At 36.4% G+C, this 17,391-nt stretch overlaps 1 protein-coding gene across 6 annotated transcripts in view; it reads right to left on the bottom strand.

Annotated features, from left to right (window-relative positions):
- Positions 1-16,741, bottom strand: part of LOC144964820 (SWI/SNF-related matrix-associated actin-dependent regulator of chromatin subfamily D member 1-like) — a 46,606-nt gene extending 29,865 nt beyond the window's left edge. The window contains exons 1-3 of one of the 6 annotated variants that reach the window (XM_078899470.1): positions 16,565-16,739; positions 5,358-5,454; positions 2,832-2,876 (exon numbers count right to left, since the gene is read on the bottom strand). In XM_078899470.1, coding sequence (XP_078755596.1) covers positions 2,832-2,876; positions 5,358-5,454; positions 16,565-16,642 — 220 coding nt within the window. In that variant the 5' untranslated portion in view covers positions 16,643-16,739. Of the gene's footprint in view, positions 1-813; positions 930-2,831; positions 2,877-5,357; positions 5,455-16,564 lie in introns of those variants that run through there. The other 5 variants (XM_078899469.1, XM_078899472.1, XM_078899473.1 and 2 more) reach the window with 5 other exon arrangements.
- Between the last annotated feature and the right edge of the window lie 650 nt (positions 16,742-17,391).

The raw sequence follows: 17,391 nt of genomic DNA, 5'->3' as shown, positions 1-17,391 counted from the left end.
CGAGAATCATTCCACAATCCCAAACAGTCGCACGCAAGTAGAAAGCTACTCATTCACATCTGGCGTCAAGCGGGACCTGTCTCATCATTTGTTTGACAGTAAAACTAAAAGTCTGAATTTGATAAAATCCATATAATATCTGAACAAAATCAATGCTGAATTGGCATACTATGTAATTCAAATAATATTCCGAAACCAGTGACTATAAGAGAAAATAACGATAGTAATAAAAAAACAAACAAACAAACAACAAAGGTGGTAGTATTAGCAATTAGCCGTAATAGTAGTAGCGGCAGTAGTTGTTGCAGCAGCAGTAGTAGTAGTAGTAGTGGTAGTAGTAGTAGTAGTAGTAGTAGTAGTAGTAGTAGTAGTAGTAGTAGTAGTAGTAGTAGTAGTAGTAGTAGTAGTAGTAGTAGTAGTAGTAGTAGTAGTAGTAGTAGTGGTAGCAGCAGCAGCAACAATAGTAACAAGAAGCAGTAGTAGTATTAGAAGAAGAAGAAACAAATAGCATAAAACAAGTGACAAGTGCAACACACGACCGAATAGTAGAATAGTAGTTGTAGAAGATTCAAAAGGAATATTGTTCACCAACCCACACCGAGCACTTCAAAGCTCAGTGATAATGCTACCGAAAAAAATAATATATATATATATATATATATATATATATATATATATATATATATATATATATATATATATATATATATATATATATATATATATATATATATATATATATATATATATATATATATATATATATATTATATATATATATATATGTGACAAAAATGTAGATATCCAGCTTACCTAATTCAAAGAACAAACCACTAATTCAGAACGAGTATTGAAAGACGTGCACAATCCCAAGGATAACACGGTGTTATTAATACAAATTATTACACACCCCTTTCGCCCTCGCCACACGGCACGAATGCAGTTTGTGGCAATAAGGGCAGCTATTCGTCCGTTTAGGGGAGGCCCGATACCGCTTCGACGGCGACACTGACCGGTTTGAAAATATTGATTGATTAAATAGTAGGACCTTGGTCAACCAGGACATGCGGTCACTTGTCTGAGCAGAGTTTATACATATTATTATGTGTAAGCCCGTGTGCGTGTGCTTTCGTGTATTTGTGGATGTGTTTGTAGAATAATAAAAATAACAATAATAATAAAAATGAGAGAAAAAGTGAGAGATAGAGATAGATTGAGAGAAAGAAAGAAAGAAAGAGAGAGAGAGAGAGAGAGAGAGAGAGAGAGAGAGAGAGAGAGAGAGAGAGAGACCGATCGATAGATCGAGATAGCACCATTATATCACTTAGTCTGCATACGGTGGCCAATCGCCGAAAACAAACCAGGCTGCATGCCCCTGCCCCTTCAAATACCACCATGGACAAATTAAAATTGGAACAAACGACAATCAACAACTGTCAACAAAGCATTTTCCCCCCACGAACCACAAAGGAAGGGAACAGTCACCAGCAATTCCTTGCCGTTCTAAGCGCATACAACATGGCAGAGCGCTTTCTTACCCGAAGAAGAAGAAGAAGAAGAAGAAGAAGAAGAAGAAGAAGAAGAAGAAGAAGAAGAAGAAAGGAAGAAAGAAAGAAAGAGAGAGAGAGAGAGAGAGAGAGAGAGAGAGAGAGAGAGAGAGAGAGAGAGAGAGAGAGAGAGAGAGAGAGAGAGAGAGAGAGAGAGAGAGAGAGAGAGATTGCTAATACTATTTTGGACAAACAGCTATAACAGTGTTGGGTATGTGGAGACCCAGTAAAAAAAATGTTAAAATAAAAAATTAATTCAAAAAAAAAAAAAAGGAAACCAAAAAAAAAAAAAAAAATTTTTTTATGCCTTTATGTGCGCACGACCTATTACGTAACATATGCATTCAGTGAAGGAGCATATAAATAATAATCCATCAAAGAAATGTCTGATGTCAAAGAAAATCACCCATGTTGTTCGATTAAGTAAATTGATTGGAGATTAATAAACTCGCCGACGGAAGAACCCCCCCCCCCCCCCCCCCCTCCGAAAATGTTCGAAATGAGGATCGAATCCAAGAACCCACAGCATAATACTTTGACATTCAGGCTACTTCGTTTAAGACACGCTTGGGTTATATGAACATGAAAAAAAAAAAAAGCAAGAAGACACATTAAAGAGGTTGGTGGGTCATTAAAAAAAAAAAAAGACAAACAGACCAAGAAACATTAGTGTCCGAGTTTCGAGTTGAGTCACATAAAGAGACATGCGAGCTCCAACGAAAGGAATCCTCTCAAACGGTTAGAAATAGACATGCAAGTGCTAAGAACAAATGACAGCAACGGAGAGAAGTCTGCTGCCGTACACAACATTAAAGATTTTATTTATTGTTCATCATCGCTACACTCTTACCCCAAAACGGTGATATAGTTTTAACTGATCATCATGATCATCTTATGAGAAAAATAAATAGTAAATAACTAAAGAAAATTAAAACAAAATTAAAAACCCAACTCTTCAGGGCAAAATTGATATCCATAAAATCTATATGGATCAGTAGAATGTTCACAATATGATTTTTTGAATTAAAAAAAACAAACAAACCAGCCGTAAGCAGCATTGACTTTAAAATATTTCATGACACACAATACTCATCATTTCATCAAGCGGTTAGATAAATAAAATTCAATGATTTGAAACAACCCCCCCCCCCCCCCCAAAAAAAAAAAAAAAAAAAAAAATCAAAAAAAATAATTCCGGTTTGATGCAACTCATAGCAATTGGGGCTTCACTACTGAAAACAAATCATCGAAAGTGCAGAGCGTGCATGCGACACAAGGACTTACTTGATGCTGTTTTCATTCCTGGCGGGGTGGAAGTGTTTTGACTCGCTGAACATGACAGAAATTACTTAAATTCACTTTTATTATACAGGCAATCGAAGCAAAAACATTGTGCTACCAAACAACCCTGCCCTGGATATGTGACCTTTAAAATGGCAATTTGAAACGCCTACATCAGAATTAACTCTCCAATACTATTTCATGAAGATAATTGCATCAATATTTACTATTAAATGTAGACCGTGTGCATGGTTTTGAAATGAAATAAAAAGTTTGTGATCCAATTGTGTCCTGTATATAATGCTCAGAGAAAGTCATCTGCCAAAGTGTTTTAAGAATAAGATTAAAAAAAAATAGAAGATAACAAAACAAAATAAGTTTCTCTTACTACACAGATTTACTATAGCAACAATTGAAAATTACAACTGCCCCCCCCCCCACCCCCCCCCCCCCCCCCCCCCCCCCCTCGACTCACAAAAAACAAAAAAAAACAAAACAAAAACACTTCCACTAGAAAAAAAGGGTTGGGGTCACTGAATTCAAAATAAAAAAGATAAACTGGTTTGGTAGCTAGGGATACATAAAAATGCAAACGAAATCCAAAAGTAAATCGATCTTATAAAACAGTGATGATAATGACAATTTGTCAAAAAGGAGTAAAATCTACCGGCCCGTCAGTCAAGCCGAAATCGAATGCAAATATAACATCGCTATTCATAGTTATTTAATATATTATTAGTCCTAAAGCACTTCTGATCATGAGACACATCCTGACCTTTTGCAAATATAATTTAATGAATTGTCATTTCCAATTAAACATTTTAGAGGTCTATATCAAGAGATTATGATAAAACTTTTGGCCAAAAGACCAGGAGGTATTTGTCTTTACACAACAAACCCGGCTAGTGTCTGTATTATTGCAACCTTGTGATGATGCAGCTTATAAATAAGAATCTGTAATCAATTGCAAAACATATTCCATCTACAGAGCAAATCTAAATTAGTCTTTAAACAATTATTTCTTAAATCGATCAGCTTAACCTACTGTTACATATTATCTCTCTATTACCAAATGATATCTATAAACATAATATGAAGATAGAAGGGTGGCTGAGAGAGAAATACGGATATGAAAGAGAGAGAGAGCGAGAGAGAGAGAGAGAGCGAGAGAGAGAGAGAGAGAAGGAGAGAGAGAGAGAGAGGAGAGAGAGAGAGAGAGAGAGAGAGAGAGAGAGAGAGAGAGAGAGAGTGCAAGAATACTTTATGAATTGATTTTTTATTATTAAAAAAAAAAGTTTTATAATTAGACAATACTTGTAATGAATCCTATTAACAAATTCAGAACAATCAAACAAACAAACAAAAAAAAAATAAATAAATAAATAAAAAGGAAGAAAAAAAAAAAAACACGCTTATAAAACTTATAAAATCGCCCAATGTACTATCATGCTCAACAAAAACGTACAAAAATATTTACACCCATTTGCTCCATCCCCTTCCCTTTCTATCATCTTCTCATCCATGGCCACCATGTGTCTTGTGCTACTTTTGACATTTGGCGCCAATGTGTCTAGACTAACGTCATAAATAAGGGAGTGTCACCAAAATTCATGCAGCTGAGCAGAGGTGCCAAAAAATGATACAAGGCATATTGTTCCCCTCCCCCCCTTCTGAACTATCACTTAGCGGAAAATGTTTGACATGACAAAAACAGCGGAACATTTATGAAAAAATCCAAAATCCCGGAATTCCGCGGATGATTATCATCACTGATAAACTTTTTACAAGTTTGTCTTTTCTCACCCTATTAAATGATGACCAACCATTTGATCTATATATTCAGATTATTTCAAACTATCCTACTTCAAGTAAAAATGTATCATCCATACATCATGCATTTACCGTCTACCCATTACCATATAAAGAGTAATCAGAGTGCAAGCTGATTGACTGTCATAAAGTAATAATAATTTTTAAAAAAAAGAGAAAGAAAGAAAAAAAGAAAGAAAGAGGAAGAAAAAAAAGACAGACAGAAAGAAAGAAAAAACACGTAAATTAGAACAGAAAAAAAAGTAAAAGAGAAATGTAAAGAAAAACAAAGGAAAGAATAAAACGCATGAATAGCATCACGACACTTGGTTTGGATGTGCATAAAACTCTATGATATTCACTGCTTTTGATAAGTCCAACCTCAGCCAAAGAGCTCATGGGGCTAGGATTTATGCAGACCAAGTCAGAAGAGTAAGATTCATTTCAAACTTTTAGCTCGTACTTAGAAAAGAAGAAACAAAAAAAAAAAAAAAAACAACAAAATAGGAGGACGATAACAAGTTATTCTGTGCATGTTAAGGGGACAACATAAAGGAAATCAACTGAGATGGGTTATGTGTGTAGTTATCGCCCTTGTTATCCGAGACCTGAACAGGAATATGGCTTTAAATAACTTTAAAATAAAATCAAATAAAATATTTAATTAAAAAAAAAATAAATGATAATAAATAAATAATTTCCTAAATTGAATGGGATTACCTCCATAAGGTGGATGTGGGGGCATCCCAGGTCCTCCCATTGGCATTCTAGCACCAGGCATTGGTGGTCCAGGGTGAGAGTAGCCTGGTCTTGGGGCCTGGGAACAGATTGGGGGAAAAAAATGTACTGCAATGACAAATTATGACTTCAATGAAAATTCTTTATATTTTATTGAACCCAATAAGCCATGTTTATGGCTTAAGGATTTTTGTATAGTAAAAAGCAATTAAATTGATTAATGCAACCAATTCGTTACATGCCAGAAAGTTTAAAATACAACTTGTTTGTTTTTCTAAAACAATTTTTACACAATTGAGGTATAACTCGTTATCTCTTTGAAAGTGATAGGGCACATGGGTAAATTTTAATCGAGATGAAGATGCCACAAATTTATACAAAACACGCATCCTTAATTTTTTTCCAAGATGATGTAATTAATAAATATGTCAACATTTTGTCCATGTGTGGCTGAACTGTTAGATAATTATGAAATGAAAAATATGTTATTGTTATGAGATGCTTAAATTATTTCAATGAAAATTTCCCATAGCGACGGGAAGCTAAATAAATCTGCTAGATCTAGAGGAATGTACTTTGTGATAGACCAGTACGAGTTTCAAATCCCAAAGGTCGCAATTAATTCTAATGGTGTGTAAGTCTACAGAAAAACAACTCCATGGTCCTTTGGTTTAAAGAAGATGGCTAAAATCAGACCTGTCAACCTCCCTAGAATAAAAAATATATTATGGCCCCAGAAAAAATCTATTCTGTCCATGCATGTGAATAGGAGTGAAAATATTGAGAGATGGTACTATAAAATACTATTCTGATTGGAGTTTGGTCGACCCTATGTCGATACAACTATCTACAAGAGGATTCTGCTTATTTACTTCTTAAATGTGTTTTCTATGTAAATTTAATAACGGATTGACAAGGTACTGTGTGAAATTAGTAAATTATGGCCATTTTTTGGTCCTTCAACAACATATTATCGATAATTAAAATTAACATCTATTTAAGTGTCTTATCTCCGGAAGTAGTTTTTGACTATTGAAGACGCAATTATAAATTAGGAATGAACATCGCATCATTCAATGTTCGTGTTATCTCCTCAAAATTTAAGAAAAACAACCTGATTGAGGACCTATTTACTTACAAATTAGACGTAATAAGCATACAAGAGACCAAAGACGAGGCCAATGATGAAATAATACGAGGTTGCCGTCTCATTACATTTGAACATGAAAACATTCAGGGAGGGCTCGGTTTTCTAATATCAAACCGACTAACACCTTATTTAAACTCATATTGGTCTATAAATGAAAGAATATCTGGGTTTTTTTTTGTTTGTTGCTTTAGGTCTCTTCCAACACAATTGAGGTTATATGAGAGACCGCTGAAACAAAAAAACAAGCAATCTAACAAAAATAGTACAAATGTAAATCAAAATCATAACCTAAAGATATCATGCTAAATTATAAATAACCAAGAACAAACAGGCAGAAGATTTACAGAAAAAAAAAATCCCCTGTCAAAAATACAATCACAAACCAAAGAAGCAGGATAGGCTAGTAAAGAGAAGAAGAAAAGACATCACTATCGGATCGTACACCCATGCGAACATCATAGGTATATGATTCAAGGGTGATGCTCCCATCCAACCACCCGCCAATATCTGTTTGAGCCTTAAAAGCATTCCATGCTTTCAAAACAACATACCTACACTTATAATCAACACCCACCATCCTACTTTGGGGACATCCAAAAAAGTTTCAACAGTAAGAGATAGATTATACAATGAAATTGAAATGATAATCCCAGACCATGTAAATGACAACATCACAATCAAGGGCGATTTCAATGCTAAAATAGGAACAAGGAAAGATAATAAAGAAATATGCCTTGGTGCTTATTCCAAAGGACTGCGAAATGAAAACGGCCAGTATCTTATTGAGTTTTGTTGCGAACATAAATTATTTATATGTAATAGTGCCATTAAACACCCTTCCCGCCATATTACTACATGGCAAGGAACGTGGAAAAATTCTGATAAGATTATCAATACGTACAATCAGATAGACTATCATAATTTTGGACCATTACAAACGCATTCTCAATGATTCACGAACAAATCTTCCACAGACCATAGACTCTTAGTTTCAAAGTTGAGGCCAACAGAAAATGAAAATAAGTCTCAGTGGGATCCTGTGCTGGTGTCTGGATGAGTCTTTTAGGTGATCTCAAGCTAATAACACTGATGATGTGCTCTTGGAGTCTTATATCTATTGAAACCAAATCTGCATTGTCTTACTTTTACTTTGGTGCTATTTTAGAATTTTTGATTATCCCATTTTCTGCCTTTTTATTGGCGCTGATATGACCTACAGGGTGTCCAGCATAATTTCAGAGTCATATTTACGACTTAGAAATTAAACTATTTTTTAAAAAAATCAATGGTTTATGCTCATATTACATTTATCAAACAATCAACTTTCTATAAAACCCTGTTTCCAATAACTATCATGGGTGCCAGCAGGAAGAAGTGCTGAAACCTGAAACTAAAATCTCAACACTTTGCCAAACCTTAAAATATTCCTACTGAAAATGCGGCCTAAACTTTATTCTTATTTCATCACTGTTTTTATACCATTATTAAATGATTACACAGCTAACATATTGACACAATGAGGATATTAATTTGATTTTAAAACCAACTTATAATAATAATACATAGTGAAAAACTCACAGTGCAGTTGTCTCTCTCAATGCTATTAGGTTGTTTTACTCAAAACACTGAAACCGGAGGTATTTGACTTTGAGATATCGCGAAAACCGGAATTCCGACATGAACCGGAAAACTGGCACCCATGATAAATATAAAGCAGTATTAGTATTAGTAGCAGTAGTGGAAGTATTAGTAGTAGTAATGGTGGTGGTAGTAGTAGTAGCAGCACTAGTTGTGGTGGCAGTAGTAGCAGCAGCAACAGCAGTAGGAATAGTATTGACATCCCCACAGATAAAGTTAGCGATGGCCAAATCTTGTAGTGAGTTCATGTGGGGTCAGAGTACCCCAGAGACTTGATCAGAGGAGTCTCCCAACATCAGTGGAGAAGTAAAATGACCAGCAAGGGACATTAGAATAGTGAGATATTATCTCTGACTGGTGCCTAGGGTTTTCAAAATGGCTGCCCCTAGATGAAGCCTCATCATAGTTTTGCATTCAAAATATTGTGTTGCCAGATTTAATTCTTAAATAAACATGTTATAAATTCAATCAATTGAATTTTAATTTACGACTTTTTAACAATCTTGTATTTGGATGCTAATTGCAAAGAAACGTTCCATATGCTGGGATGTGGATAAATGTTTAACACTCTCCTTACCGATCATTTCAGGTGTTTTCTCAAAATAGCAGGTTACCAGCAGAAAAATGGATTTTTAAAACTCAAACAATCTCTCTGCAAAACAACATTGTGTTCTTATTAATTAAACAAAGATCTTTGTTTTGTTTTTTAGGGGTTTTACGACACTTGCAACACAATTAGGTTATATCAGCGCCAGTAAAAAGGAAGAAAATGGGATAGTAAAAAGTTCTAGAATTACAATTAGAGCACCCAAGAAAAAGTAAGACATAGGGAAACTGGGAACAAATAGAGATCAGACGTAGATTCCAAGAGCATACCACCAATGCACTTAGTTTGAGATCACCTATAAGTCTCATCCAGACACAAGCACAAAATCCACTCATAAGCTTACATTATAAATTCAAAATAACAAATATAATAATACATGAAAGAGAGATGATTTACAAGGAAAAAAATATCATCTCCCAAAACAATAACTATGCATTTGACTGTTTCCCTCCCAGCTAGGACTCCGGCCAGGGCCAGGACGAAACCAAGTAATCTCATTCCAAGACAAAGACAGAAAGCATGTTGGAAAACAGATATAAGGGGATAGAAGACACAGTATATACCTCCCTGCCCACTATGGTAGGAAATAAAAGATCATTGTGATGTACAAAATACTGAAAATAAGAAAAACAATGTATATTGTGTCGTAACAAATGTGACGATTTTGCTGCAGGTGGTAAGGAGAGAGTTAAAAGAGCGGAGTTTTAAAAAAATGTCTGTATATAATCGTCCATAGTTATTGACAGACACTGTCTGCCAATAATCAATTTTCAGGAGACCTTCTGAAAGCTCCTAGTGCTAGCATTTCTTTCAATTCGTATTTTCACTGTGGATCTTTTGTCATGAGTTCATTTATTCAATTCCCCCATCGCCGCCACGAAATTGGAAAGCTTCATCGGTAACTGTAACCAATTCTGAATCCGCCATCCCGCCTGTATTATTATAGTTATAGCATTGGGAGGCCATCCGAAAGCTCATCATGCCGAATATTCGCTCCTAAGAAAAAATACAATCTAGTACCTTTAACTACCCCTTATAGGAAAAAAAAAAAACGCAGTGGCTATTTTTACAGTCCCGTAAAGATGGTTCTCGGGGCTATGGGCTATTTTTTACAGTCCCGTAAAGATGGTTCTCGGGGCTATTTTTACGGCGTTGCGGTAATAGATTTATAAATAGTAACAGATTGGCTGAGTAGACGCCATTAGCTCTAAAACCCTCACTCACTTCGTTCAGGTGCGGCTAGTTAGCAGCCTCTCTCTCTCTCTCTCTCTCTCTCTCTCTTTCTTTCATTCTTTCTCTATGTCTTTCTTTCTTTCTCTTTCTCTCTCTTCTCTCTTTCTTTTTACTTTTTCTCTTTTTTTTTCTATAACTCTCCCTCTTTCTTTCTTTCATTCTTTCCCAATCTCTTTCTTTCTCTATTTCTCCCCCCCCCCCCCCCTTCTCTCTCTCTCTCTCCCGGTCTTTCTAAATTCTTTCTTTGTTTCTCTCTCTCTCACTCTTTCTTTCATTCTTTCTCTATCCCTTTCTTTCTTTCTTTCCCTATCTCTCATTTTCTCTCTCTCTCCCTCTCTCTATCTTTCATTCTTTCCCAATCTCTTTCTTTTTCTATCTCTCTCTCTCTCTTTTTCCTTTGTCTTTTTCTCTATCTATCTCTTTCCATAGTGGTACCTCAAAGCCTAGGCAGAGGGGTCTGACCCAGGGCAACAACCTTGGTCTGACCACAAGGTGAACACCGCTTTGGCGGAGAACAATAAAACAACCTCCTAACTGGGAAGGGAGGAGCAATACAGCCACCACTCTTGTCTGGTCGGAACAAACACTGGGTCAATTGGTAAAGGAGTAGGAGCAACGCGATGGTGGGACCAAAGTAAAATGCCCTCTCCACCTCGGCGCCCCAATGAGGATCAGTCTTGGGCACCTCTATTCTTTTGGATTATGACCGCCCATGGTAGAGAATCATCATCATTATTTACTTTCTTTTAAAAAAAAATATTATTCAAAAGAACAATATTTGAGCATGAGGTGTTTCGCAATGTGCATCTTTACCATGGACATCCACATGGGGGGGGGGGGGGGGGGGAGTCATTTGTCCACAATATGGCAGACCTGCCAACCTTCCCAGGATGAAAAGTGTATTCTATGACCCTAAAAAGTGTATGTTGTCCGTGTGAGTGGAAAAAAAGTGCGCACTATACACAAATTTATATAAAAAACCCAAATCAAAATAAACTCTGATCTTCATCATTCAAGCAATCTCTAGTGATTACAAAATTATCGATTTATCAAGAAACTAAAACTCAATGACCATTTTAAACTAGTATAAGGCTCAGAAATTGCAATATCTAAGGAAATTGCTTTCGAAACACTCAAAGAAATGACCAAAAGGCCCCAAACATGTACGTAGTATTGATGCTAGTGTCAGTGGAAGAAGTGGTGGTTGTTGTAGCGATGGTGCTCTAGTGGTGGTGGTGATGATGATGAAACTGTGGTGGCGGTGGTGATAGAAGTGATGTGGTGGTTGTTGTGGCAGTGACAATGCTGTGATGGCGGTTGTAGAAGTGGTGATGCCATGATGGTGGTGGTAAAAGATGATGATGTGGGGATGATGCTGATGTACCAAATGAACTTGTGATGGTGATATCTGCTAGCCCAGAAAATCAGTTATGAGTAAGTTTTGAGATATAATATTTGGGAGAGTGGTCTTCAATTCAATACATGACATTTTGCAACAGTGGCAAGATATTTTCCATATATGTTATCTAATGATCCATCTCTCTCTCTTTTTTTTTTTTTGAGCATTCACTCCTCCTCATCCTACTACTACTAACTACTACTACTACTACTTTTACTACTACATCCTACTAATACTATTACTTTGGTCAAATGATGGGAAATTCATAAGTATGTAATATGCAAAGACAAGCTTAATACTTCTAAAATGGTTATGGAGAATTCATTTTGAACCAAATAGTGTTCCTAAAGCTGCCCACTTTGTAATTCAAGACTCCTACAAAATAATTAAGGAAAAAAAGATCATTATAAATTTTATAAATCAAAATAGAGTAATTTTAGTTATTATAAAGGGAAATAACCCATTTATGTTTAAGTTAATTAGCAATACAGTTTTTAATTGAAGTTTTCAAAGTCAAAGATGTCGGTTCAATTAAATTTTCACTTAGAATTTTCTATTTAATATGTGGCCTGAGACTATTTAAAGTATAAAACAAGCTTCAATGCATAATTCTAAGCAAATCCTCAAAAATGTATGAGAAAAATATTGGTGAAAACTGGCATAATATAAGCAACTGAAATGATAACTATATTATTAAATGTGATGCATCATTCATTCAGAAACACAGTCATTAGTTGGTGTACGACACGTGTGTATCAATGCATCATCAATATCATTGACATCACATATCTTTTAAAAAATCGTATTAAATCCACGAAAATCGTATCCGCGTATTCGGGGTCCAAAAATCGTACTAAAATACGATTAATCGTACTGGTTGGCAGGTCTAATATGGTTGGGAGGGGGGGTTCTGAAATTATGGTCAAAATGTGTCCAATTGGTTTGTGAACGGCCTCTTTTCTGAAATTGGATTCAAATCCACTCTCACGTGAGAAGACTGGACCCTGAATGTTAGACGTCTACGTTTTTTAAAATTGTATAAACCGTTAGTCCTTCCTGACTGGTTATACTGGTAAAGTATAAACAAAAGCCAACCTGTAAAGTATTATATCTTGAGGGGTGTCGACTCAAGCAGGAACTAAATATACTTTCAGTGTTTGATAATAGATCTATATTATGTATGTTTGACAGAAAAAAAAGACATACAACCTAACCTGCCCACTGATGATAGAAAACGGGCTGTTCTGTACTGCAAACATAACTTATGCAAAAAAAAAAAAAAATTATATGTATAATAAAAATGACAGTACCGTAAATTCATTCACTGCCTCTAGATCTGTACATCTAAGTATCGGGAGAAATGATATGTGAAGTTTTGTGAATACTGCAAAAAGATGATAATCTGACTATGCTGATAATTGAACAGAATTGCATCAATGCCGTAAAAATCGTCATGAGAACCGTCTTTACGGGACTGTTAAAATAGCCCCGAGAACCATCTTTACGGGACTGTAAAAATAGCCACTGCGAAAAAAAAAACTGAACAAAAACAACCCTAGGACTGCTTTGCACTGCCTTTCAATACCTCACAAATCAAAATGGCGGCCGAGAATCAAAACAATGGTCAAATTAGGAAATTTTAAACTTTCACAAGTCTATCAAGGTTTGTTCGAAATGATTCCAAATTGAATAAATAAACGTCTGACAAAAGGTCCAAAGTGAAAATACAAATTGAAAGAAATGCTATAACGAGGAGATTTCGGGAGGCCTCCCTTGTTCTCGGCAAACTTTTTCTTTTTTTTTTTCACTGGTCTGCACGCAGGAAGAAATGATGATGTCGGGTCGAATTCTAATAATGGTCTGGATTCTGGATGCAGAGGCACATACGTCACAGTTAGTATCCTGGCTTCTGATTGGCTAATACATACGGTGAAAATAGTCTGTCAGGCTATTATCACCGTACGGTGAAAATAGCCTAAAACACTATTTTCACCGTACGGTGAAAATAGTCAGCAGTCCGTATAAAAAAACGTTTCCCCCCTCCCAAACCCGCTCCTACTCCGACTACTCCTAGAGAGCTGAGCCGGTGTTACCAATACTTAACTTCTATAACCAGGACAAATAATTCGTTTGGACAGAAAAATAAATAAAAACTTACCGCTTACCGTCAAAAGTAGTTTAGATTTGAAGATACATTTATTTTCTATAAAAAAACATTCGGTACTAGACAATCCTTGATGAATTTCAAAAGTTGTGTTTGAAATTATATCCTAAATATTTAATGATTCATTCCTCGCTAAATCGTGTGTTTTTCTCGTCTGACCCATAGGTTGGTGCCCCCTAGTGCCAGCCGCCTGCCGCTCAATAGCCGCGCAAAACAAAGGTTTTTTAAAAAGTTTATTGAGAAAAAGATACGGAAAAAAGTGTCCCTAGATAGGTATGCAATTTGGTGCATAAGTGCAGTAAAAATTGGTGCGCAAAATTAGTTCGTAGAGAATGCGAGACTGTGTGTGTGTGTGGTGTGTGTGTGTGTGTGTGTGTGTGTGTGAGTATGTGTGTGTGTGTGTGTCTCTTTCTTTCTTCCTTTTTTTTTGGGAGTGCCTACGTACACGGTAACGGGGCATCTAGCCTCAGGATCTATGTACACGTAAACCGGTTTACCGTTGCAACATTCTGTCAGTGATGGTCCTCGCTGTCGTGACCGCGCGCGCTCGTGTGTGTGTGTGAGTTGTTTTTTTTAAATCAAAACAATTTTAACCATTAATGGCGAGATTCCATCTTACACTCCCCAAACTCCAGATTTTAGTCTTAATGTTATCATTAAAAGACAAGCTTTGCGATTTATAGTTTAATTGAAGCCCGAGTCGAAATATACTCTTACTACTGCTCTCTTGGTGGAAACGATTTATTCTGCATAAGCAATCTGGAGAAAAAAATCAGTGTCACTGTAAAAGGTTAAAATTTCACGAAGTACGCTCCGTGAACACCGCTGTAACAATCCTTTGATCTACGTCATCAGGCAACCCATTGTTTCTTTCATCTTTACCCATTCCCCCTTACTATCCCCCCATCCCCCCGCCCATCTCTCTCTCTCTCTCTCTCTCTCTCTCTCTCTCTTGTCATAATGTTATCCCTTCCCCTTCCCATCTCAATGTAAAATGAAAACGTTCTGTTGTTTGCAGATACATGTATGATTGTTTTGTTTTCTCTCTCTCACTAGGCTAGGATTAAAAACCAAGACATCAGGTAATGGGTGTCTAATGCCAAAGTATAGATTCTCTCTTTGGCTAATTTAGTCACGCATGTGGCAGTCCAGCTATTTACTATGTTCTGCCTATACCACACAATAAGTGGGATTTTGGGGGGTGGGTACGAAAGAAATCAAGGTCATAAGTAACCGTGCACAAGAGCTGTATAGGGAATTGGTTTCTGGGCGTCTTGCAAATACCAAATATTTTATGGAAAGCTTTTTCGAACTCCAAGACGTCTGGTTTGTTTTGCTATCTTGGAACAAACGAAACAGAGATGTCTTGATGTGTGGCCTAGTTGTCTGATTTTGTGACCTGGATGTAAGGTTTTGTGACTTAGATGTATCCTTTTGTGTGTGCAAGCCATGCGGGTAAGTACAGCGATAGCTTGCCAGTTGAGGAAAAAAAAAGGAAGAAGCAGCGTATCCGCATTTGAAAAACAAAACAAAAAAAACAAACTGAAAAAACAAAACAACTTAACCTTTTAAAGGCGAATATCAATCTTACTTGGACCAAAAATAAAATCTTACCGTTTTCATCAAAAGACAAAAAACAAATTACAATTTAAAAACTTGAGCTTTTATATAGAGCAATATCCACCCAACGTGCTCAAAGCGCTTTTTATCAATATTCTTACTGCTCTTATGGTGGAAACGTTTGTTTTTTCTGCGTTAAAAAATAATATAAATGAAGACTATTATTTGAAAAACAAAAAAATCAGTGTCACTGGCAAAGGGTTAATTGCAGTACTCCTGCATCCAGTGAGACTCCTACGGCACTTGCTAATCATAAAAAAGGAAATAGCAGCAATCAACAATACTAAGGTGAAAAAAAAAGAAGAAAAAAAAAAGGTGGGTAGGGGGGAAGAGCAAACCCAGTAGCAATGCAACCTTTTAGCGGCGAAATTCGATCTTTGACCTAACACCAAATCTTCTATCATCAAAAGACAAGTAACGGCAAAACTATTATAGACAATTGAAGTCCGAGTTGCGATAGTCTGACTACTCTCTTGGTGGAAACGCTGTATTCCCCGTTAACAATAATAAAGATAAAAGCAAAAAATTAGCTTCGCTGTTAAGGGGTTAAGAACACCTGCAACGGCAACTGCCAGCATCCTTGAGATGTCTACGTCACCAAGGTCACCAATCGACACGTCTCCCTCTCGTCGGCATGCACCCCCCCCCCCCTCCACTCTCACGGTGGTGGTGGTGGCGGATAAAAAAGGCCTTTTTTTCTTTTATTCAATCAACTTGACTGCTGGTGGACCCTAGGCCTCTCTACAAGTCCAAGAAATACTACTCACTTTTTCTCTTCGCCAACGAAAATATCTACCCCCTACCGGTCTAATTATTTGTAGCAGACGACAAATTTCTCAAAAAGGTCACGTGACACTGTAAAAACAACACAGGAAGTCCATGAAAGCTTATTTACGACATTTCCTTTGAACCGTGTAAACAACAAAATTTCGTTTTCATTCGACTCAACGGGTCAGATTGGCCGGTATTTTTTTAACGAACTAAAGTTCTGAAAAATCAAAATGTTTCTTAGAAAGTTGAAAGATGCTAGTTTTTGAAACAGAGGTAGGTTTTTAAAAAAAATCTTTATATTTTACGTGAATGCATGCTCAAGGCGAGTTGGACGTGCAGCGGAGGTTGGTCGGCCAAAGGCCCACCTCTCTAGTTAGAACTACAAGGCTACTGGCTGGGATGTAGGAGCTTTCGGAAGGCATCCCAAAATGCAAAAATACTGGGGACGTAGGAGCTTTCAGAAGGCGTCCCATTTCTACCAATTACCCTACAGCCTAGAGACTGGCAGGGGCAGGTCAATTATTTACAGACAACAATTTCGGCTTCGGGCTTGATTGAGTCGGGTGCGGGTGATGTCTTGTCTTTATTTTAAAAACTTTATACTCACGGCTCCAAAACCGCCCTGGGGATAAGCGGGACGCATTGGGGGTCCCTGGTTAGGATATCTTGGGGGTATTGGTTGCATCTTTTTCCCACCAAAATAATTTCCTCTGATTCTTTGTTTCTTTCAACTAGAAATTGAGAGAGGACGCGGCCATTTGCATTGAAAATCGATATTTTTCTCAATCTTAAAAATAATCGATATACATTAAAATGATAAAAACACACAAAAAAAATATCAGAAGAATAGAGGGTTGTGGTATTTATCAGATTTCTTTGCATTAAAATATCAATTATTTTATCATAACTCAAGTTCAACTTTGTGAGATAGATTTCTTTCACAATTGTCTTTAATTAGTATTTCTCACAACATATCGATTTATCTTGCAGATATCAATTTCGTTTGACAACAGTCATAGTTTGGTGAGATGCGATCACCAACGTTAATGGACCGTATATGCGAATAACATTGGCGATTTTTCAATATTGCTGTATTGGAGAGAAAAAAGAACTTTCACCAAGCCCATTATTAATTAAATGTGCTAAAATGTGTCAGAAGGGGTTTAAGGCCAAAAGCAACACCGAATTTGTTGGACGAAGTGTAGTCTTTCCGAGTGAGTAAAATGTGAGAAAAGTCTTTTCCAAGGACTCAACTTAGCTTTCGGTTTTGTTTTGTTTTTGCAATTCACGCCTCTTATAAGGAGGACATTTTATTTGAGGATTGGATAATAGGTAATAATGATTAAAAAATCCCGTCGTAATAAATCAAATTGGGGGAAATATATTTGTACACTTTAATTTTAGGAGGAAACATTTACATAAATTTATTTTCTT

The sequence above is a fragment of the Berghia stephanieae genome, chromosome 2, assembly GCF_034508935.2.
Source record: "Berghia stephanieae isolate SIO BIC M18660-M18661 chromosome 2, UCSD_Bste_1.3, whole genome shotgun sequence".
NCBI classification, from domain to species: domain Eukaryota; kingdom Metazoa; phylum Mollusca; class Gastropoda; order Nudibranchia; family Aeolidiidae; genus Berghia; species Berghia stephanieae.
Note: the sequence above shows the minus strand (reverse complement) of the source record. Positions and strands in the feature narration are given on the sequence as shown.